At 42.4% G+C, this 25,082-nt stretch overlaps 1 protein-coding gene across 3 annotated transcripts in view; it reads left to right on the forward strand.

Annotated features, from left to right (window-relative positions):
• Positions 1-25,082, forward strand: part of ctif (CBP80/20-dependent translation initiation factor) — a 423,275-nt gene that overhangs the window by 289,933 nt on the left and 108,260 nt on the right. For all 3 annotated transcript variants that reach the window (XM_039759672.1, XM_039759673.1, XM_039759674.1), the window contains one exon: positions 22,903-23,398. In XM_039759672.1, the coding sequence (XP_039615606.1) occupies positions 22,903-23,398 (496 nt within the window). The remainder of the gene's footprint in view (positions 1-22,902; positions 23,399-25,082) is intronic.

A 25,082-nucleotide genomic window follows, 5' to 3' on the forward strand; every position in this document is an offset into this window, starting at 1 on the left:
ATGTATTGATGTACCATCCTGGAGAAGTTGGACTACCTGTGCCACCTCTGTAGGGTCCAGGTATGGCCTTATGCCACCAATAGTGACACTGAGCGTAGCCAAATGCAAAACGAGTGAAGAAACAGATGAGGAGGGAAAAATGTCAGTGGCCTCCCTCCACCTGCTAAACCATTCATTCCTGTTTTGGGGGTCATCTCATTATTGCCCCTCTAGTGCACCAAAGCACCTGAAACTGATGAATAAGCCCCTCTGCTACTTCACTGACCAGATCAATAGCCCACAAGTTTCATTGACTTGATGCCATACTTTCATTAAAAAGGTTTCCTTTCATTTTTTTGAGCAGTATTTTTTGGTCAGGCTTCTGATTTACTAAATCTCTTACTTTGGAATAACGGACGGGTATGCGCAGTTATTTTATTTATGCTTATAGTTTAATTTGCTAGCCTCTACTTGACTACCCTGTTCTTTCCATCAGTTCTCCTCTCTGAACAAACAAACAACAGGTCATGTGAAAAGACAATTAACACAGTGCACCAAATACATTCCCTTTTTCACTTGAAATTAAAAAGGCTGAGTAGAGTGCCGAGTACTGGGGTGTTGTCCCGTGTTAGCCATTACGGATGTAGTGAGAAGTTAAGCAAAATGACGCCTTTTATTGGCTAACAATATGCCAGCTTTCGAGGCAACTCGGACCCCTTCTTCAGGCGAATGTAATACAGAAGTCATAGCCTGGAGAGGTCTGTTCATTTTTTACATCTAAGATGTCTCACCTATGTGGTGGGCTGGCACCCTGCCCGGGGTTTGTTTCCTGCCGGCTGGAATTGGATTCAGCAGACCCCCGTGACCCTGCAGATAGGATATAGCGGGTTGGATAATGGATAGATGGATGGATGGATGTCTGACCTAAAGGTTTTCCGGTGTTGTATCTGTCCTGGTGTCCTGAGAGTTAAGCATTTATAGCTTTAGAAAAAAACTGAAATATTTCTAAATGTCTTATATAAATGTAAAAACCATACTGTTGTGTTTTTCTAAATGCAGAATAAGAGAAGAGTTAAAAAGACCAGCTACTTCAATGAGATCAGTTATTATCGACTATCATCACCGATTGTGCATCTGGTTGGAACAAAAACCTGCAGCCACAGGGGGTCCCCAGGACAGAGTTTGGGAACCACTGGTCTATATAAACACAGCAAACTCCAGTTTCTGTATTACATCTTGCCTGGTGAAGGGGTCCAAGTTGCCTCGAAAGCTGGCATATTGTTAGCTAATAAAATTTGTCATTTTACTGAACTTCTCACCAGAGCACCAAGGAAATATTCAGAAAGTTGCTGCAGTTGCACATTTCGGCCTGTAGAGGCCCGTATGAGTCTTGTTTTTAGCCAGCACTGCCTGTCATTGGAGTAGCTGGAGGTCCTCACTTTGTCTGTCTGTCTGTGTGTGTGTGTGTTTTTTTTATCTCTGTGTTTTAAAATGTTAATTCGGCCCCCACATTATAATCTCACTTGTTTGGTTTCTTGATAAACTTCATCTCTTTTTTTTGCCAGCCACTAAATAAAATGTATTATTGTTATTATTATTATTATTATTATTATTATTGTTATTATTACTGTCCCCGCTCAGAAGCTGCGTGTGTGGAGCTAATCGGCGCACTGTGCTTCATTCTGTGTGTGTCCTTAATAGCCGCCTGGCCGTGTTTTCATGTTCCGCATGTGAAGTATGGTGACCCCCCCCCACCACCACCACCCACCCATCGCTCAGTAAATCGTTGCATTTCTGGCCGACAATTGTAATCCCATCCGCTCAAAAGCAGGAAGCCAAAGCCATTACAGCACTGCCAGAGAAGGGGGGAAAAAAATTTTTAAATGAAGGGGTCCATTAAGAACTTTTTACAGCTAGGCTTTTAAATTGTTTGAATGACATGAAGGGTGTTTACTGACGGTGAAAAGACGCTGCTGCCTTTGTTTTTTGTCAGTCATTGTCCAGCTCGCTATATCCTAACACAGAGGTCTGCTGGAGCCAATCCAGCCAGCACAGGGCGCAAGGCAGGAACAAACCCCAGACAGGGCGCCAGCCCACCGCAGGGCACACACTAGAGACAATTTAGGACCACCACTGCACCACATCCTTTGGACTGTGGGAGGAAACCCACGCAGACACGGGGGGAACATGCAAACTCCACACAGGGAGGACCCGGGAAGTGAACCCTTAAGGGTCTCCTTACTGCGAGGCAGCAGTGCCACCACTGCGTCACTGTGCCACCCTTTGTTTTTTGTTTTGCTTTTAATTACATAAGTTTACCATTTTAGAAGAAAGCACCAAAACTTGTCAATAGTTAAAACCTTAAAAGGCTAAAATAAACGACTAAACTTCCAACCAAGGCTATGAAGTTGAGCCCAGAGACAATCTTTAAAGTAAAGGAGCCATAATAATAATAATAATAATAATGGATTACATTTACCCAGCTCCTTTTTTTTGCTACTCAAAGCACTTTACACAGACAGGGTGGCACCACATTAACCACCATCAATGTGTAGCACCCACCTGGATGATGTGATGCCAGCCATTTCAGCACCAGTACACGCATTGGCTATCAGGTGGTGATGGGGTAAGAGAGAGTTAGCCAATTAGAGACAGGGGATGATTAGGGGGCCAGAATGACCAGGCCTTGGTGGGCAATTTAGCCAGGACATCAGCTCTTTATGAAGAACGCCCAAGGATCTTTTATGACCACCGAGAGTCAGGAGATCGCTGTGACGTCTCATCCTGAGGACGGTGCCACTGTGTTCCCGTCACTGCACTGGGGACGTTGGGATCCACACACAGACCCGGCAGAGTTATCCAAACCTAATTATGTCATATCATCTACTGTTAAACCGTACTTATAAAATTTTTATTATTATGCTGTCTTAAGGAATTGTTCTGTTCTGTGTATTGTATTGTATTGACCCCTACTTTTGACACCCACTGCACGCCCAACCTACCAGGAAAGGGTCTCTCTTTGAACTGCCTTCCTGAGGTTTCTTCCATTTTTCGCTACAAGGTTTTATTGGGAGTTTTTCCTTGTCTTCTCAGAGAGTCAAGGCTGGGGGGCTGTCAAGAGGCAGGGCCTGTTAAAGCCCATTGCGGCACTTCCTGTGTGATTTTGCGCAATACAAAAATAAACTGTATTGTATTGTATTGTATTAAGCGCCCCCTGCAGGCCGTACCAGCATCTCTTCCAGAAGCAAGCCAAACTTTTTCTGGTTGGTCTCCCATCCAAGTACTGGCCAGGCCCGATTACCTGTTCTGAAGCCTGTAAATAAATTATAATTACATTATAAATAAATAGAGCGCCTGCCCAGCGCCAATTTTCTGCAGGACTCGGCCAATTCCTTTTTGTTTTTCTACCATTCTCCAGAAAGGCAGACGTGTCCTCTGCAGTCTGTCTTGGCCATCGTAGTCCCCAGACCAGCAGACAGCAGAACTGCCATCTTCTCAGTGCAGACCTTCTCATCTCTGATGTCAACTGGCCATAATTTAACTCTATCAGGGCTGATGTCAACTTTTGTCAAAATTCAGGAGAAGAGGACGTAATCAGATACTGTATGTTGATCAGTCTCATACTGCTTTGTTTCCTGCCATCTTAAATGGCACCCCGCCTTTATGTGAACTCATTTAACAAAAAAATGGTCCATTAGAATTAGAACAATCTAGACGAGAACAGGCCATTCAGCCCAACAAAGCTCGCCAGTCCTATCCACTTGTTTCCTCCAAGAAAACATCAAGTCGAAGTTTTGAAAGTCCCTAATGTCTTACTGTCTACCACACTACTTGGTTGCTTATTCCAAGTGTCTATCGCTCTTTGTGTAAAGAAAACTTCCTAATGTTTGTAAATTTACCCTTAACAAGTTTCCAACTGTGTCCCCGTGTTCTTGATGAGCTCATTTTAAAATACAAGTCTCGATCCACTGGACTAATTCCCTTCATAATTTTAAACACTTCAATCATGTCACCTCTTAATCTTCTTTTGCTTAAACTGTAAAGGCTCAGCTCTTTTAATCTTTCCTCATAATTCAACCCCTGTAGACCTGAATCAGCCTAGTCGCCTTCTCTGACCTTTTCTAGCACTGCTGTGTCCTTTTTGTAGCCTGGAGACCAAAACTGCACACAGGACTTCAGATGAGGCCTCACCAGTGCTTTAAAGCTTCAGCATAACCTCCTGTGACTTGTACTCCACACATCAAGGCTTATATAACCTGACAGTCTGTTAGCCTTCTTAATGGCTTCTGAACACTGTTGGGAAGTTGATAGCTTGGAGTCCACAATGACTCCTAAATCCTTCTCATAAGGTGTACTCTCGATTTTCCAATCCCATTGTGTATTCAAACCTCACATTTTTACTTCCTATGTGTAATACTTTACATTTACTGACATTAAATTTCATCTGCCACAAATCTGCCCAAGCCTGTATGCTATCCAAGTCCTTCTGTAATGATATAACGGATTCCAAATTATCTGCTAATCCACCTATCTTGGTATCATCTGCAAACTTAACCAGCTGGTTACTTATATTCCTATCTAAATCATTTATATATATATAAAAAATAGCAATGGCCCTAGCACTGACCCCTGTGGAACACCACTCTTAACATCGGCCAGTTCTGATGAGGTTCCTCGCACCATCACCCTCTGCTTCCTGTGTCTGAGCCAATTCTGCACCCATCTAAAAACATCACCCTGAACTGCCACTTCTTTTAACTTGATGCCCAACCTCTCATGTGGCACCTTATCAAATGCTTTCTGAAGGGGTGGGCAAAGGTAGGTTTACAGTTGTGAGTTGAGCACATACCGTGATTGTACCTAAGTGCACTGTGACATTGTGACATTCTTTTGAGCTGATAAAGTTAATAAAGCTATTGTAAGTAGTGAGAAGTCAAGCAAAATGACCCCTTTTATTGGCTATCTACACAGATTACAATACGCAGGCTGTCGAGGGAACTCAGGCCCCTTCTTCAGGCAAGATGTGATACAGAAACTGGAGTTCCCTGCGTTTATATAGACACTAGGAGAGATACAGCATTGGAAAACCTTTAAGTGGGACATCTTAGATGTAAAACATTAATAGACCTCTCCAAGCTAAGATTTCTATATTACGTCTCCCCTGTAGAAGGGGTCTGAGTTGCCTCGAAAGCTTGCATATTATAATCTGTTCAGTTAGCCAATAAAAGGGGTCATTTTGCTTGACTTCTCACTACGTTCATAATGGCTAATGCGGTACAACACCCTAAAGTACTAAAGCTATTGTAATAATCATAACCTGCATGTCTTTTTCCCCACAAACAGCTGTAATCCAGGGTGGCGCGGTGGGTAGCACTGCTGCCTCGCAGTTAGGAGACCTGTGGGTTCGCTTCCCGGGTCCTCCCTGCGTGGAGTTTGCATGTTCTCCCCGTGTCTCCGTGGGTTTCCTCCCACACTCCAAAGACATGCAGGTTAGGTGCATTGGCGATCCTAAATTGTCCCGTATGTGTGCCCTGCGATGGGCTGGCATCCTGCCCGTGGTTTGTTTCCTGCCTTGCACCCTGTGTTGGCTGGGATCGGCTCCTGCAGACCCCCGTGACCCTGTAGTTAGGATATAGAGAGTTGGATAATGGATGGATTATTAGTTTTTTTACTTTTCATGATGACGCCTCCCCTTACCGCACGGCCCTGGTTTTAATGGATTGATCGCCTTATAGATTTGGACAAAGCCTTTTGCGTTTGTGCTTTACAGAGCTTCATTGTTTTCAAAGAGTATTTTTGTGATATTAAACTTTCATTTTGGAAAGATTCTGCGAGGCTCTTTTTAGTGTCTAGCCGGGGTTTTTTGACAGGATTTCGCCCTCTAGTGAGCATTTCTTGAAGTTTGGTGACTCCTAGTCCTAACAGCCCTGCTCTCTCATACAAACAGTGACTGGATCAGGATTTACACCCAGGACTCTGGAGCCATGAAGCACGTGCACCAAGATGAAAAATTCACATTTTATAGTTCATTGTTTAAATCATTTCATCTTTGATTCAAACACAGTCTGTCTTGTATTTACTTTACCCTTCCTTTAGCTGATGGACTTGTGCTGAAAAATGTGAAATATTTTCCCTTCTTGTTATTTTCACTTAATTCTAAAACCGTGTATAATTGATGCCTTAAGAAATTGCTCGATTCTGCATGGCTGACTAGCTTAAGTCTGTGACTTTCTAATTGATGCATTTTAATATATGTCCCTGTTTTACATTTCATGAAAGGCAGTAAAAAAATTGTTTATAATAAAATGTAACCTACTTTTTTTTTTTTTTGTAGGGCACATTACCACTGGCAATATAATTAGACACTTATTAAGAGGCTGCATATTAGATCTATCGTTGGCTCATTGGGGTTACAGTCACTTTTAAGATTTACAAAGTGTTGCGTGTCTCACAAGTAAAACAGTATTTAAGCTCGAGGGGCAGCGGAGAAAGAAGAGCATGGCAGCGGCACACTCTGAATTTCAAAAATGCGTTCACCTCAAGGGGACGTATGTGTTCAGCGGCAAAAAAAATGATTATTTTATTCTAATTGTTCTTCCCAATAGTCTCTCATTTAAAATGCAATGAAGGGGTGCCATGTTTTTGTCTTATGTTATGTATTTTGATAAGTGCTCTCTTCAAAGACTGATATATAGCAGGGGTCTCCAACTGCGGTCCTGGAGCTCCACTGTGGCTGCACGTTCTCGTTCTAACTCTCTTCTTAGTTAGTGGCCAGTTTTAGCTGCAGTTTAGCTTCTTTTCCTTTCATTTTGCATGTCCTTGTTTTTTTTAGGATTTGTTTCCTTAAACAGAAATGAGATGTGAAGTAACTCAATAGAGGACCGGCTCATTGTGGGCCGCAAACTCCAACCAGTTTCTTAATTAGAAGACGATTCTCGATGCCAATTCAACCCGTTAATTAACTCAATAGTTTGTTGGGACTCCCATTCTGGCACATCAGACATTTCCATAGCTATTGATTTTTTTTTATCTAAGATGACCATCTAAATGTTTTGTGGACCTGAGGAGATCAACATTTACTGGGACCTTTGCCTTTCTTTACTGTCAGATATTGTATGATGGGCACAGGATGCTGGTCACGTATTGGCTCGTTCTGTATCTGATTATTGTTTGGTTGTTATTTAAGGAAAATGAAACAATTAAGGGGTCTGAGTCTATCTGTATATGTAATGGTAGATAGATAGATATGGTGTAGTAGGTAGGATTGGATAGATGGATAGATAGATAGATAGATAGATATGGTGTAGTAGGTAGGATTGGATAGATAGATAGATAGATAGATAGATAGATAGATAGATAGATAGATAGATAGATAGATAGATAGATAGATAGATAGATATGGTGTAGTAGGCAGGAATAGATAGGTTGATAGATATGGTGTAGTAGGTAGGATTGGATAGATAGATATGAAAGGCACTATATAATAGTGTGACACATAGGGGGCGCTATCGCTCCCTTGAACCCTTGTCCAAGACGCCAGACACCAGATAAAAGTCCAAATAGTTGACTTTTTATTAATCAACAGTGCACAAAGCACCCTCCTCTCCACAATACTCAATAATACGATCCTCCACACTCCCAGACGCGTTGCCACCCTTCCACCCAGCTCAACTCCACGCTCTGGTGTCTTTCTCAGTCTTTTATAGTCCCTGACCCGGAAGTTTTTCCAATCCTTCCGTCACGTGACTTCTTATCACTTCCGGGTCAGATCAAAAGTCCTCTTCTTCATCCCGAAAGTACGTCATTCCCTCTGTCGCTTCGACTAAGACATACGTCCGGGTTATAGGTGAAACCAAAGTCTCTGTGTCTTCCTGCAGCGTCCCCTGGAGGTCCCCATGGTATCCAGCAGGACTGTGATGAAAAACTCCATTGTCCATGGTGCCCTGCTGAGTCTATCTGTAGGCTTTCTAAGTCATTACATTTAATCTAAAACCTCTATGTTGCTTGTAGGGCTCCACCTGGCGGCCTGGGGGTACTGACTGAAATGAAAGGCAGGCCATATCCCTCAATAGATAGATAGATAGATAGATGGAACCTTTATTTTATATATGAAAACAATCTCTTACCTTTTCTTACAAAAACTTTGAACTGGCTAATGAAGTACTTACTGGTGATATTTACAGTACCAATGATTCCTATACATGGGTAGTGAAGTCCAAACATTTCGGACATTTCTTTCACACAAGAGCAGGTCCTGTTTGTAGGGTGACTCACAGATCCAAACACAGCATGTGAGGTCAGTTCTGCTGACTGCCTTCTGCACAGTTTGTGGGAGGCTTTCTAAATCGTCACATTTAATCTAAAGCAACGTGGGATCTTTTGAAAAACACATGGATGATATTCATTTTTTGGCTCCACAGCAAAAAGAATGCAGTAAAATAAAACTATAGAAAAAAAAATCATAAAGCTAAGAACTGAATCATGCTTTGACAGTTAAAAGAGAGAAAGGCAGGCCTAATCCATACTGACTGTGATCCATCTAAGTGTCCCTTTATGACTGGTGTACATAACATCATCCAGATCTTTTACTTAGCTCAATTCTGAAAACAGCAACTGCTGAATATTCTGGCAGGGCATAACAAAAGAAAAACTATAAATCAGAGAGTCTGTTTAAAAGTACAGTTTTTTAACAAAAAAATAGAAGACCTATAAAAGTGGCCTTTTTATTGGGCCCACATACCTAATGGAATGCTGGCCTCAGTGCCATCAGTGAACAGCTTGACTTTGACTTGACACGGATTGGGACTGGATGGCATGGTGACACAGTCCATGGCAACTAATCTATCTATCTATCTATCTATCTATGATATAGTGCCTTTCTCATCTATCTATCTATCTATCTATCTATCTATCTATCTATCTATCTATCTATCTATCTATCTATCTATCTATCTATGATATAGTGCCTTTCTCATCTATCTATCTATCTATCTATCTATCTATCTATCTATCTATCTATCTATCTATCTATCTATCTATCTATTTATTGACCAAGGGAACTTATATGTTGGGGTGCCAAGTGGGTCACCCCTTTTAATAACTAAACAGTCCACCAAAATAAACAGGCACATGGTGGCGCAATAGAGCACAAAATATAAGAAGGCAATATATCTTATTCATGCACAGCAATTCAAGGCTCAGTAGAGTGGTCACAGGGTCAGGTTGGAGCTCTCTCTGGTGGTCTGCTCTTCCCGAAATGAGATAACCCCTTCTGGGAGCATTTCAGCTTTATAGTTGCTGGTATTGGTAGGAACAGAGTCACTTTCCCTCACTGGCCCATATCACGGGGCTGTGGGTAGGCAAAGAGACATTATCATCAGTGACATTGCCTACTCTTGTCTCGGTTTGGTGGTGCTTACCTGTGATTAGCCAGTAAGGTGACCCTCTGACACGTATGCGTAACAATATATATATATATATATATATACTTTTCCCCCTACTCGCATTGCTCACCAACCCCACAACACCCCCATGCCCGGGGGACACACTTAACGCTAGCCACTTCACGTCTCTGCCACTCATGTCGTGAAGGGGGCTGAACGCACGCTAAGGAGATGCAGACAGACCAACTGCTGGCTTGCTGCTAGCTGGAAAAAGTAGCATTTTAGTAATGATATTCAATTTATTGGATCAACAGAAAATATGCATCATAACAAAATTAGACAGGTGCATAAATGTGGGCACCCCAACAGAGATATGACATCAATACTTCATTGAGCCTCCTTTTGCTCCTTTGAGCCTCCAGACGCTGTCCTCCTATAGCCTTTGATGAGTGTCTGGATTCTGGATGGAGGTATTTCTGACCATTCTTCATACAAAATCTCTCCAGTTCAGTTCAATTTGAATGACAGCCTGCTTCAAATCATCCCATAGATTTTCAGTGATGATATTCAAGTCAGGGGACTGTGACGGCCATTCCAGAACATTGTACTTCTCCCTCTGCATGAATGCCTGTGTAGATTTCCAAATGTGTTTTAGGTCATTGTCTTATTGGAATATCCAACCCCTGCGTAACTTCAACTTTGTGACTGATGCTTGAACATTATCCTGAAGAATTTGTTGATATTGGGTTGAATTCATCCGACCCTCAACTTTAACAAGGGCCCCAGTCCCTGAACTAGCCACACAGCCCCACAGCATGATGGAACCTCCACCAAATTTGACAGGAGGTAGCAGGTGTTTTTCTTGGAATGCGGTGTTCTTCTTCCGCCATTCAAAGTGTTTTTTGTTGTGACCAAATAACTCAATTTTTGTCTCATCAGTCCAAAGCACTTTGTTCCCAAATTAATCTGGATTGTCTAAATAATTATTGGCATACAACAAGCGACTCTGTTTGTGGCGTGAGTGCAGAAAGGGCTTCTTTCTCATCACCCTGCCATTCAGATGTTCTTTGTGTAAATTGCGCTGAATTGTAGAACGATGTACAGATACACCATCTGCAGCGAGATGTTCTTGCAGGTCTTTGGAGGTGATCTGTGTGTTGTCTGTCACCATTCTCACAATCCTGCCTCTGCATATGCCACTCCTGTACTTTTCTTGGCCTGCCAGACCTGAGTTGGTTTAACAGCAACTGTGCCTGTGGCCTTCCATTTCCTGATTCCATTCCTTACAGTTGAAACTGACAGTTTAAACCTCTGAGATGGCTTTTTGTAGCCTTCCACTAAACCACGAGACTCAACAATCTTTGTTTTCAGATCTTTGAAGACTTGCTTTGAGTATCCCATGCTGTCTGTCACTCTTCAGAGGAGAGTCAAAGGGAAGGAAGCACAACTTGTAATTGACCACCTTAAATACCTTTTACCACTCATGACTGGACACTCCTGTCTATGAAGGCTTAACGAGCTCAGCCAACCAAGTAATCAGCATTGAGCAGTGACAGGCATTCAGATCAGCACAATGACAAGGGGACACACATTTGTGCACAGCCAGTTTTTCACATTTGATTTAATTTCATACAACTAAATACTGCTTCACTAAAAATCTTTGTTCAGAAAACACCGCAATGCTCAGATGTTCCTAAGAAATGAAAGACACACCACTGTTATCTTTTCTGTTGAAAGGAGAGTCCATTATTATGCAGGCTGAGAGGGATTACCAAACCTTTTCATATGACTGTAACAGTAGAAGGCCGCCTCACAACTTCTTTTAAGTTTAGCTCTTGGAATTACACGCATTTGAAGATCTAAGTGTACGATTTGGAGTGTAAGGTGACAGGCATTCTGAAATATAAGATGGAGCGAGATTATTGAAGGCTTTGTAAACCATCAGCAGTATTTTAAAGTCAATTCTAAATGACGCAGGTAACCAGTGTAGTGACGCTCGGACTGGTGTGATGTGCTTGGATTTTCTTTTCCTAGTTAAGATTCTGGCAGCTTCATCCTTCACTCATTGAAATCGATTGATGTCTTTTTTGGGTGGTCCTGAGAGGAGTGTGTTGCAGTAATCTAGTTGATTAAAACTAAAAGCGTGAAGTAAAACCGTCGTGGTCTCCTTTCTAATTCTCTTATTCACCCTAACTCATCAGGTTTTTTAATCTCAAGACACTTACCATTATAACATTTATGATGAGTCACGGCTTGTGGATTGATCATTGTATGTTCGAAGCAAGTACATATCGTGTATCATTTATTCCTGACCTAACACTATCAACATTGCAATGACAACGGGGCGCCACTGAACCCCGCAATCTCCAGACCCAATAGTACTCCACACAATCCCGGGTTCAAGTAGATAGATTGTTAATAAGTTCCCAAATGAGCAGTAATGACCATGCACAATTGCAGTTAGTACAAGGGTCTCTCCTTCTGACCTTTTGCTCCTACTATAAATGTCACCCACTCTGACTCCTCGATGTGAGACAGCGAGGCTCCTTTTTCAAGCCAGATCTGTGAATGCTTCCAGTGCCGCAGTGTGTCTTCTCGGAAGCACTTCTGGGTCACCTAGAAAGTAGGGAGGTCCTCCCATAACAGCAACTAGGGACTCAGACAGGGTTGCATTTCCACTCTCTAACTCCCAAGCACCCCTGCGGGTGTCTACTACCAGAGGACCACTGCCACCTGCTGTATGGTGGATGGAACTACTGCCAGCCTTCTGACTTCTGCTGGTCCATCCAGTGTATTACTCTGGTCGGGCACAAAGTCCAGCCGGTCAGCTACCCTCCTTCCCAGACGGGATGCCTGTTCTCCTTCTCAAATATCCACAACGTGTATTATCTACTTTGCTATGTCTGTGTGGTTACGCCTGTGCATTACTTGTATTTCTTATTTTAGACAAAATGGTTTTGATGAGGCCTCAGAGTGAATGGATTTTCTTAAAAGCTTCAGCAGTTTAATTGTGACGTCAAAGGAATCCCTTGTTGTACCTGAGGATCAAAGTGGAGTTTAAGTGGAGGTAGCAGCCCATCATCTGAGAAGTCCAAAGCTCAGATAACGAGAGCAGTGAGCCCAGTAAGTCGAGCAAACGAGACACTAGGAGAAACTCGGGGATGTTTAAAAATTTTGATGTTTGCATCTGGAGACGCATTCCTCTCTTTGGTATAAAAAAATCCTTCGACGAGACCTTTTGGAAGAGTGATTTTTTCATGTCCCTCCTTCCTTTCAAATATTTACGGTTAACGGCCCACACCCGCGGTCCTCTCACCTTTCATTCATGTGAATGCTGTTGTCAGACACAGTTCTTGCGCTCTCAGCTCTTAAACATTTTAACACTTTCCTCACTTCAAGTTCCCAATTAAAGAAGATGTATTATGTCCAAATCTTATTGAAGAATTTCATCATGAAGGATTATCAACATAAAAAATGAGAACGCGGGCAATCCTAGAACCGAGGAAGTGAAACGAATTAACGGCAAAAACGTTGAACGGTTACACGGCAAACTTGTTTAATGCGTATCAATAGACTACGATGAAACAGTTGGTGGTGATGGTGCAGAAGATGAAAACATTAACTTACAATATCACGAAGAATATCTACAACCGTTAACACCGTCTGGTCTTCCTCCGCACAAATTACTGTAGAAAGAAGGATGTATCCAAGAAAGGTAATGTAGTACATCTTCAGGGGATAGCATTAAACACTGAAGGAGATCTTGACTGCGGTGGACTGGCGCCCTGCCCGGGGTTTGTTTCCTGCCTTGCGCCCTGTGTTGGCTGGGATTGGCTCCAGCATCACCCCCGTGACTCTGTAGTTAGGATATAGTGGGTTGGATAATGGATGGATGGTTACTTAGGTCTTGATGAGTTTGAGTCCAGGTATTCTCTTAAGTGTGTGCCACTTTGAAAAGATAGATTGCAATCCAGATTGTGGATCTTTTTGGAAAGATCGCCCACCCCTAATTTGACTAATCAAGTTTTCAAATTTATTTACCTCCGGGTACTCCGGTTTCCTCCCACAGTCCAAAGACATGCAGGTTAGGTGTATTGGTGATCCCAAATTGTCCCAAGTGTGTGGGTGTGAGTGTGTGTGTGTGCCCTGGGATGGGCTGGCGCCCTGCCCAAGGATTTGTTCCTGCCTTGCACCCTGTGTTGGCTGGGATTGGCTCCAGCAGACCCCTGTGACTCTGTAGTTAGGATATAGCGGATTGGATGATGGATGGATGGATGGAGACCTTGATATGCCATTTGTGTTAAAATGTTAACAGTTTCCCGTTAGAATAGCCTCTGCAAAGACAATTAACAAAGCTCAGAGCCAAATATTTGAAAAAAGTCGTTTTATTTAACAGAGAGAAAGACACGAAATTCAATCGCGGGCAGTTATACGTTGCGTTGATGCATATGTAACAATTCCCATGAAAATAAAAATCTTTTTAAATTGTACATCCACATCCCCTTACGCGGGTGGCACAACTGCAAAGAGGCTAACGCGTGGCACCGGCCAGAGGGTTGGCGAGCGAAGTGAGCAGGGGGCTTTGCCCCCTAGTCGTTAAAGAAAGAAGTGTGTAAAATTTCAACACACAGTTGGCAGACAGACAGACAGAGGGAGACGATTGGTGCTTTCTTGTGTTAAGTGGGATTGCACCTGAAAATGGTGTTAGTTAGGCAGACAAATGATGTGACACACACACTGAGCTCTCACAAGGGTTAGGTAGCCATAGATAAGTGGCGGGTCACTCTTGATTTGAACCCCAGTTGTTGTATTATTGGATGGAAGGCAGTATATCAGTATGTGTGGTGTTTGTATTCATATCTGTGTCCACAAAGACACTGGAGAGATCTCTGAGCTGTAATCACACTCCAGTGTTAATGAAAAGAGCGAAAACTACATAAAAACGTGCCGACGTATTTTAGCGTTGTCTTTACAGCTCCGTAATCTAACAGGTGGAAGCAAAATGTGAACCACATAGGATGAGGATAAGGCCTCTGATTATACAGTATGCTCGCAGTGACCCACCTTTATTAGTTATGCTGATACATTCTTTATTAAAAACGGGGCTCCCTGCTGACAAGCAGCTCTTCTTTTCATGGCTAACATGTAAAGTCTATACGGAGAAGACACTAAAGGATGTGATACCACGGAGAGAGCGGTGCCTGTGAAGGAGCATCTGCATGAAAGATGTGCACGGGAATGGACGGCACAGGTCAAGGGGCACTAACATGCGTGAAGTCGCTGAATACCTTTGTCAAATACTTAGGATGTCTTGTTTTATGCTTGTCAGCCTGACATCTTAATATACCTACAAGTGTGTGCTAGCGATGCTGTGAAAATACCTTTTGATGTGTGTGACCGTAGATAATGTCCTGTTTATATAATGATATATGTATTGTATGTATATAATATAAAAGCCAAATGCCACTGACTCACTCATCACAAAATCCCCCGAATTGCTGGAGGACTTGGGACTTGAAATTTGGAATGTAGGTTACCCTTAACCCACAGGTGCTCGCTAAGAAACCGTTTTAAAAATTTTGTGGTCTGTATGTCTGTCCGCTTTTCATGAGAGAATTACTTAATGGATTTTTCTATAATTTGCTTAAACATTCCGTTGACTTTGCACCTTTTCTCATCGTGCTAAGTATCATAGTTCGCTTGCGGTACCGATTTATTAGCGCCAATCCGAGAGAAATTGGGTCGGGCTGCAGGGAGGGGACAGGGCCCTCCTCGCCCACGCGTCTGCCTCGGGGCGTAACCTTAACTCTGCTTAGTTAGCGAACAAGAGCACCACTTAATGGATTTAGATCTTTTTTTTTTTTTTCTATAATTTGCTTGAACATTTCAGTTGACTTTGCAATATCTCTCATTGCACTAAGAATCAAAGTTCGCTTGTAGGAGCGATATATTCACGCTAATCTGAGAGAGCGTCTGCGGGCGGAGAGGAGGAGGAAGAGAGACATCAGAAGTAGAGAGCCCGGCGGGGCCCTCCTCGGTGTCCTGTTTTACTACTATGTGGGCGGAGCCGGGGTGGGTAGTAAATACAGTAATCCCTCCTTGATCGCGGGGTTTGCGTTCCAGAACCCCCCGCGATAGGTGAAAATCCGCGAAGTAGAAACCACATGTTTGTATGGTTATTTTTATATATTTTAAGCCCTTATAAACTCACCCACACTGTTAACATTATTAGAGCCCTCTAGACGTGAAATAGCACCCTTTAGTCAAAAGTTTAAACTGTGCTCCATGACAAGACAGAGATGACAGTTCTTTCTCACAATTAAAAGAATGCAAACATATCTTCTTCTCTTCAGGAGCAGAGAATTTCAGAGAGATAGAGAGAGAGAGCGCTCGCAAAGAAAAGCAAACAATCAAAAAATCAATACGTGCTGTTGGGCTTTTAAGTATGAGCACCGCGATAAAGCAGCCGCAATTAAGGGAGCAATGTGAAGGTAGTCTTTCAGCATTTTTTAGAGTAGCCTCCGTATCTTCTAAATAAACAGCCCCTCTTCTCACACCCCCTCCGTCAGGCGCAGAGAACGTCAGAGAGAGAGAGCGCGAGAGATTAAAGCAAACAATCAAAAAATCAATACGTGCTTTCATTTCTTAGAGGAGCGTCCATATCCTCTTGGCAAACAGCCCCTCTGCTCACACCCCCTCCGTCAGGCGCAGATAATGTCAGAGAAAGACCGAGAAAAGCAAACAATCCGCTCGGGGAAGCACATCGTATATCATTGAGGAGTTTTAGTTAATATGTAATACGTGCTCTGATTGGGTAGCTTCTCAGCCATCCGCCAATAGCGTCCCTTGTATGAAATCAACTGGGCAAACAAACTGAGGAAGCATGTACCATAAATTAAAAGACACAGTGTCCGCAGAAATCCATGAACCAGCTTAAAAATCCATGATATATATTTAGATATGCTTACATTTAAAATCCGCGATGGAGTGAAGCCGCGAAAGTCGAAGTGCGATATATCGAGGGATTACTGTATATACAGTCCCTGACAAAAGTCTTGTCACTTGTGTACAAATTGACCTGAAGTGCCGCTGAAATATACCAGGGAGTGCAGAATTATTAGGCAAGTTGTATTTTTGAGGATTAATTTTAATATGGAACAAACACAGTGCTATCAGTCAATCCAAAATGTTAATAAACCTGAAACCTGAATGTTTCACAACGGAAATGTGAGTGTGAACATCATCAGGGGAATACATATGTGCACAATTATTAGGCAACTATTAGTGTGCAGATTTATTATGCAACTAAAGGAAAAATGAAAATTTTCCCATCTCACTTGTTTATTTTCATCTGTTATAGTGAGAATAATAAACAAACACCTCAAGATTTACAAATAAACATCTCTGACATTTCAAAAAAAATCAATCAATCAATCAATGACCAATATAGCCACCCTTCTTTCCAATAACAGTCATAAGCCTTTCCATTCATGGAGTCTGTCAGTTTCTTGATCTGTTGACGATCAGCTTTTGTGGAGCAGTGACTACAGCCTCCCAGACACTCTTCAGAGAGGTGTATTGTTTTTCTCCCCCGTAAATCTAGCGTTTAAGAAGTGCCCACAAGTTCTCGATAGGGTTTAGGTCAGATGAGGAAGGGGGGCCATGTCATTATTCCTTCATCTTTAAGGCCTTTACTGGCTGGCCACGCAGTGGAGAACTTCGATGCAAGTGATGGAGCATTGGCCTGCATAAAAATCATGGTCTTTTTCCTGTATCACTGTTTGAAGAAAGTGTCTTGAAAAACTGGCAGTAGGTTTGGGAGTTGATTTTGAGTTCATCTTCAATGCAAAAGGTCCAACTAGCTCATCTTTAAAAATACCAGCTCATACCAGTACCCCACCTCCACGTTGGAGTGGAGCTCTGTGCCCATTACTGATCCACAGGTCCATCCATCTGGTCCATCAAGAGTCACTCTCATCTCATCGGTCCATAAAACCTTTGAAAAAATCTGTCTTCAGATATTTCTTGGCCCAGTTTTGACGTTTCAACTTATGTTTCTTGTTCAGTGGTGGTTGGGTTTCAGCCCTCCTTACCTTGGCCATGTCTTTGAGCACTGAACACCTTGTACTTCTGGGCACTCCAGGTAGGTTGCAGCTCTGGAATATGAAAGTACTGGAGGATAATGGGTTCCTGGTAGCTTCACGTTTGATTCTTCTCAAATCTTTGGCAGCTAATTTGCGTCTTTTGTTCTCAACACGTTTCTTGCGACCCTGTTGACTATTTGCAACAAAATGTTTGATGGTTCTGTGATCACACACCAATATCTTAGCAATTCCAAAAGTGCTGCATCCCTCTGAAAGACTTTTTACTGTTTTTGACTTTTCAGAGTCAGTTAAATCTCTTTTTGGCCCATTTTGCCTGAGGAAAACTAGCTGCCTAATAATTCTGCACACCTTGATATAGGGTGTTGATCTCCTTAGGCCACACCCTCCCTCATTACACAAATACACATCACCTGACGTGCTTAAATCCAATAAGCATTCAAGTTAATACAGCTTGGAGTTGGAATATACGCATTAAAAATGATGATATGGTCAAAATACTCACTTGCCTAATAATTGTGCACACAGTGTATTTCTAATCAAGATTTTGTTACAAGAAATGGGTCATTTTAATCCCATCAGCTTTTGTAATAATGTTTCAGTGCCAAACGAAACTGACAAAAGGTATTCTAATATTCACAGCTTGGTAAAGCCCATTGAGTCAATTTTTGGCAAGACATAAGTGTTGTCGCCTTGTCATATGAGCTTCACCTGTGACTAATAATGGATCAATTAGGTCTCAGGTGTGTATAACAAGAACCCCAGTACACTAGACCTTCACATCAACTGCAACTAGACCTCTGCAAACATGCCTGAGACTAAAGTGTTGATTATCAAGAGGCTGAAGACCAAATCCACTGCTGATGTGGCAAACACCTTCAATGTGTCTCAGCGTCAAGTTCAGAGGATAAAAAAAAAGATTTGAAGAGACTGGAGACGTTTTTGACAAGCCCAGGTCAGGAAGACACCCCGCAAGACAACTGCTCGAGAGGACCGTTTGTTGGCTCGAAAATCCAAGGCCAGCCAGCAGAGCTCCACGAGACCTGGTCACCTGAAGTCCCTGTGTCAACCAGAACAGTTTGTCAGATTCTGTCTCGAAATGGCCTCCATGGTCGAATCAGTGCCCATAAGCCAGCACTAAACAAAAGACAATTGAAAAACCGTGTGGCATTTGCCAAGGCCCACACCCTGCTAAAAGGATGGAAGCTGGAAAAGTGGCAGAAGGTGGATTTTTCAGATGAATCTTCTGTTGAATTACACCACAGTTACCGCAAATATTGCAGGAGACCTACTGGAACCCGCATGGAGCCGAGATTTACCCAGAAAACAGTGAAGTTTGGTGGAGGCAAAATCATGGTCTGGGGTTACATCCAGTATGGGGGTATGCGAGGGATCTGCATGGTGGAAGGCAACATCAATAGTCTAAAATACCAAGAATTCTTAGCTACCTCTTATATTCCCAACCATAAAAAAGGCCAAATTCTGCAGCAGGATGCTGCTCCATCGCATACTTCCATCTCCACATCAAAGTTCCTTAAAGCGAAGAAGATCAAGATGCTCCAGGATTGGCCAGCCCAGTCACCAGACATGAACATCATTGAGCATATGTGGGGTAGGATGAAAGAGGAAGCATGGAAGACGAAACCAAAGAATATTGATGAACTCTGGGAGGCATGCAAGACTGTTTTCTTTGCTATTCCTGATGACTTCATCAATAAATTGTATGAATCCTTGCCAAACCACATGGATGCTGTCCTTCAAGCTCATGGAAGTCATACAAGATATTAAATTTGGATCTCGCAGCACCACTACTTAATTTGCTGACATATTTTTGGATTTGCAGTAAAGTTGTTCATTTTTTGTATAGGCGACAAAACTTTTGTCTTGCCCAAATTTGATCTTTCTGTCTTGATTAAATGATAAATCTTTTTTTAGTGAAACTAATTTATTTCAGTGCATTAAACATCATTTGGGAGGGCTTTAGCTTATCATATGAGCTATTTCTAACACCAGTTGATTAATTAAAAGCCAGGTTAATAGCAGGAGTTTCTACAAAATAGAGAAGCGACAAGACTTTTGTCAGGGACTGTATATATATATATATATATATATATATATATATTCTACAAAACATCAAAATTTGGGGTCCATGGTCAGGAAAGTCCCCAGACCTTTAATCCCATTGAGAACTTGTGGTCAATCATCATACACAAACCCACCAATTCTGATGAGGCAAGAATGGTCTGCCATCAGTAAAGATTTGGCCCAGAAGTTGATTGCCAGCCTGCCAGGGTAAATTGCAGTGATCTTGAAAAAGAAAGAAGGGCCAACACTGCAAATAAACTTCATGTCATTGTCAATAAAAGCCTTTGAAACTTCTGAAATGCTTGTAATTCTACTTCAGTACACCATAGAAACATCTAACAGAAAGATCTAACAACACTGAAGCAGCAAACTTTGTGAAAATTAATATTTGTGTCATTCTCCAAACTTTTGGTCACAGCTGTCGTTTGGTAGCCAGACAGGGCTATACTCGATGACACATACAATACAATACAATTTATTTTTTGTAAAGCCCAAAATCACACAAGAAGTGCCGCAATGGGCTTTAACAGGCCCTGCCTCTTGACAGCCCCCCAGCCTTGACTCTCTAAGAAGACAATGGAAAAACTCCCAAAAATAAAACCCTTGTAGGGAAAAAAATGGAAGAAACTTTGTATGAGGTAGTTCAAAGAGAGACCCCTTTTCAGGTCGGTTGGGCGTGCAGTGGGTGTTAAACAAAAGGGCATCAATACAATACAAAACACAGAACAGAACATAAGTCAGAAAAAATGGAAGAAACCTCGAGAAAGGCAGTTCATAGAGAGACCCCTTTCCAGGTAGGTGGGGTGTAGTGGGTGTCAAAAAAAAGAGGGTCAATTCAATACAATACACAGATCAGTACAAATCCTCAATAGTGCATAAAAATTTCAGAAGTACGGAATAGAATTTAACAGTAGGTGATATCCCGTAATATGATTTGGATTTGTTTAGAGTCCTGGAGACCTCGGCCATCAAGCTGCTTCCCCCTACTAGCCACTCCACAGCTGAGTCAGCACTGGGCCAGCTAATCCAATGATAGGACCCCTCTTTCCCACGATTCCTGTGATCCTCCATCAGGGATGACTTAACCTTAGGCAGGCAAAACAAATTGGCAGGTGGGCCGTGGCACCAAGTGCCACATTTGAGTACCAAGAAGAGAAACAGAACAGGTGAGGGTTAGTAACAAATTCTAACTGTCATGTTACTTATGTTTTAGTGCTAATGACTAACAACAGAGATGCAGTCTGTACAGTTAATCAGCACCTCTAGTCAGGGTGTGCTACACTGAAGTAGTGAGTCTTCAGCCTGAGAGTGAAGGGGCATCTCTTATAGTAGCAGGCAGACCACTCCACAGTTTAGGGGTCCTGTAACTAAAAGCATAACCCTCCCACTGTTATTTTATTAATCTTTGGAATCATACATCTTGAGATCTTAATGTGCGCTCTGGTTTGTAAGTCATGGTAAGTTCAGACAAGTCAGCCGGACCTTGACCATTTAATGCTTTATATGTTAAAAGGAGGATTTTGAAATCTGCCCTAAACTTAACCGGGCACCAGTGTAAGGATTTAAGAACTGGAGTGATGTGTTCGTATTTTCTAGTTCTTGTAATAATTCTTGCGGCAGAATTTTGGATTAACTGGAGGCTGTATAAAGAACAGTTTGAACAGCCAGTGAACACCGCATTGCAGTAGTCAATCCTACTAGAAATAAATGCATGAATTAATTTCTCAGAATCCTGTTTATTTAGAAAGCACCTTAATTTCCCAATATTTTTAAGATGGAAGAAACATGATTTAGACAACTTTGTAATGTGCGCTTTAAATGACATGCTAGAGTCAAAGAGAACTCCTAGATTGTGGCTGATTCAGTACAATTAATGGGGATTCCAACTGAGTTAAATGATGACAGAATATTATGATCAGCGTCATTCCCTCCAACAATTAACATCTCAGTTTTATTTGTGTTTAAAGACAAGTAGTTCTCATTCATCCACTCCTTTAATTCACTAACACAACTAATTAAAAGACAACATCTGAGAAACGTCATTTGATCTAAAAGAAAGGTATAACTGGGTGTCATCTGCATACGAGTGAAAATGAACATTATGTTTCCTAATGAGAGATCCCAGTGGAAGCATGTAAAGTGAAAACAGTAAAGGTCCCAGTACAGAGCCCTGCGGGACACCATATTGAACTTCTGTGTGTAGTGATGGAGTCCTGTCAGCACATTTCTGTACATATTGGAACCGATTTGCTAAATAAGAACTAAACCAAGCGAGCACGGGGCCTGTGAGCCCAACATCATTTATTTTCTAGCCTGCGCAGTAAAATCGAATGGTCAATGGTGTCAAACGCTGCACTTAAGTCCAACAACATAATTACAGTGGAGTTTCCTTCACGTGTCCCTCTGCTCCAGGTGTGACAGGCCTGTGTGAAGGACAAGCGTCCTCAGTTGAACCATTCACCCTGTAAGTGGACTGCTATTGGTCCATGGAGGTGGGAATGTTCTGATTAATGTATCTGAGGACAAGTCACTCAAAGCACTTCATTACAAAAGGGGGTCCGGGCGATAATCACTCAGGGTCCTCACCACTGCCTGTTTTCAGAATTGAGGCAGCTGTAGCGGACTTGAGGCGAGTGGGGACAGTGGGCTCTTCTAGGGAGATATTAAACATGGCTGTCAGCTGTTTTGCACCACACTGGTGGGAGAGCAGGCCAATTCAGGAAAGGCAGACCCCCAATGGGCACGATGGGCAAGGGCATTTTCCCTCTCATAGGTGCAGTGGGTTGGTTGCCCATCTCAATGCACAATACATTTACAGTAAGATAATAATTGCACATATCAGTTGCTCTTAGCGAGCACATACTGTTAAGCCATGGCTTCCTCCCTGTCCTCTTTTTCAGCACATACGATGACATTAAAGACCAGTCAGCTTTCAGATCCATTTAAGTTCTCACTGTTACCAGCAGAATGCAAATAATCTTTCTGAACCGGTGACCTTAAATCAGGTCGTACTAAAGAGCATGAGCCTCCATTAGCCTGCTGTGCTGCAGAGCTTTATTACAGATAACGTGGGATTTAGGAGCATGTGGCTAATCCTGTTGAATTCGCCCGTATCTGTTCCCTTTTATCGACAACAGTTCAGGATCTTCATGAACTTCATTCTTTCGACTTGCTACTCATAAATGGAGAAGAGCAGCTCTAGCTCTGGGCCTTACATCAGGCATAAATGGGTTGAGAAAAGCCAAGTCTCATCTTCAGAGTAAGAGCTGAGTCATCCAGGATTGAGACTTGACAGAGTGACAGATGAGTTGACCATCTAAATTGTGGGCTAAAGATTCTCATTTGCCTTGCAGGAGAGCACCGAGACCTCCAGGTGGAATCAAACCCCTGAATTCCCATCAGCAGCAACCACCGTTGATGCCACCACAGCAGCAGCAGCATTCACAGCCTGCACAGCCTGAGCATTCACAGAACAATGCAAAACACAACCGGGATCACTCCAGGCAGTATCAGGGTCCATCCCCTCACCCTTCAGGACGGCAAGGAGCCTCCCACCACGGGTACAGTCAGAACCGTAGGTGGCACCAGAACCAGAAGCTTTCACTGCAGGGGCCTACAGACAAGGATACTGCCAACAGAAATACCAAAGAGACTGAGAATTTAAGAACTGAGGAGGAGTCTGGCGGGGGACTTCTTGCCAAGAAGGAGCCAGAACTTCACAACAGCCAACCTGAGGGGTCTGCCTCGTCTCACCAGGAAGGAAAACGCAGAGACAGCCTTATAGACGGCCCCAAAGTGAACCTGCTGCAGTCTTCTAAAGAGAGGCTGAGAAGGCGGCTAAAAGAAAAGGTACGTTGATTCCTCTTCTGTATTTCCAATTTTATTACTGTTGTGGATGGGATTTTTTTTATTATAGTTTGAGAATTGCCTTTATCTGGGGAACAATAAAGGCAGGACCCTAAATGGCTCCTTGAAAACTTGGAAGGCTCAAGTTCAATCCTCAGAGACCCCCATGGCGGCAAGTTTTTACTCCAACCAGCTTCTCAATCGGTGTGTCATTTTTACTTGGAATTGCGCTCATTGGTTAGTTATGTGGCCTACAAATTTTTCAAAGAAATTAAAAATTGCCATATTTTTCATGCTTTTTTTATATTTATAGATATATATCATGGCCATCCAAGGTAGGCACCGCTGCCCCAACCTGGCACAGACAGATGCAGAGGCACAACTCCAAAGCACACAGGGCTTTTTATGTTCTCTTTCCCCTGTGGGAAACACCTTCTCCGTTCACCACAAGTATAACACAGTCTCAAGCACAGCACAATACACAGTTTTTCTCCTTTTCTTTCTCTTTCTTTCTTCTCTTTTCTTCCACTCCTCCTCCCAACAAGATTTGTCTACTCCCACCCAACTCTGGCCCCCGGAATAGTGTCTGCTGGCCCCTTTTAAAAGGCACCCGGAACTGCTCCAGGTATGCATAAATGGATTTCCGGCAGCACTTCTGAGTGTGGAGGAAGAGCTGCACTCCATGACTCAGTGTCTGCTACAGCACCCCCTGGGGGCACTCACGGACCCCTACAGGGTTGTATCAGAGTCCAACTGAGAATGTGGGAGTCTGAGGCACTGCTGCAACCCAGGGGGCTGCCACCTAGCGTTATGGGGGAGGTACAGCTCTGGTCAACGCTTACTCCCCCAGTCCTTCAAGCGTGGAGGTGTCCCAGTTGGGCAAAGACCCCGGCCCTCCACCACTATATATATATATATATATACATACACAATATAATTAGACTAGCTGTAAAAAGCCCGGGGTCGTAGAAACTATTGAAAACTTTAGAAAAAAAATTGAAATGTAGAGATATCAGGTAATTAAAAGGGCGTCTTTCTCCTAGGAGGATTCATTTTGCCGACGTGCTCACCTTGCTTATGCATTTCCGGGCAGGACAGATAGACACACACACTTCCACACATATCTATCTATCTTATCTGTCTATCTATTATATAGTGCCTTTCACATCTATTTATCTATTTATTATATAGTGCTTTTCACATCTATCTATCTATCTATTATATAGCACCTTTCACATCTATCTATTATATAGCGCCTTTCACTATCTATCTATTATATAGTGCCTTTCACATCTATCTATCTATCTATCTATCTATCTATCTATCTATCTATCTATCTATCTATCTATTATATAGCGCCTTTCACATCTATCTGTCTATATATCTATCTATTATATAGCGCCTTTCAATCTATCTATCTATTTATTATATAGTGCCTTTCACATCTATCTATCTATCTATCTATCTATCTATCTATCTATCTATATATCTATCTATTATATAGCGCCTTTCATATCTATCTATCTATCTATTTATTATATAGCACCTTTCACATCTATCTATCTATCTATCTATGTTTTTTTCCTTGCTTTAATAATATTTGTAATAATTGTTACTGATGTGGTTGAGCTACTAGATGCCTGTCAGGTGTCATGGGGATTGCGAGTAAACAGCCCTTATCAAGCCT

The sequence above is a fragment of the Polypterus senegalus genome, chromosome 7 (genome assembly GCF_016835505.1).
Source record: "Polypterus senegalus isolate Bchr_013 chromosome 7, ASM1683550v1, whole genome shotgun sequence".
Classification (NCBI taxonomy): domain Eukaryota; kingdom Metazoa; phylum Chordata; class Cladistia; order Polypteriformes; family Polypteridae; genus Polypterus; species Polypterus senegalus.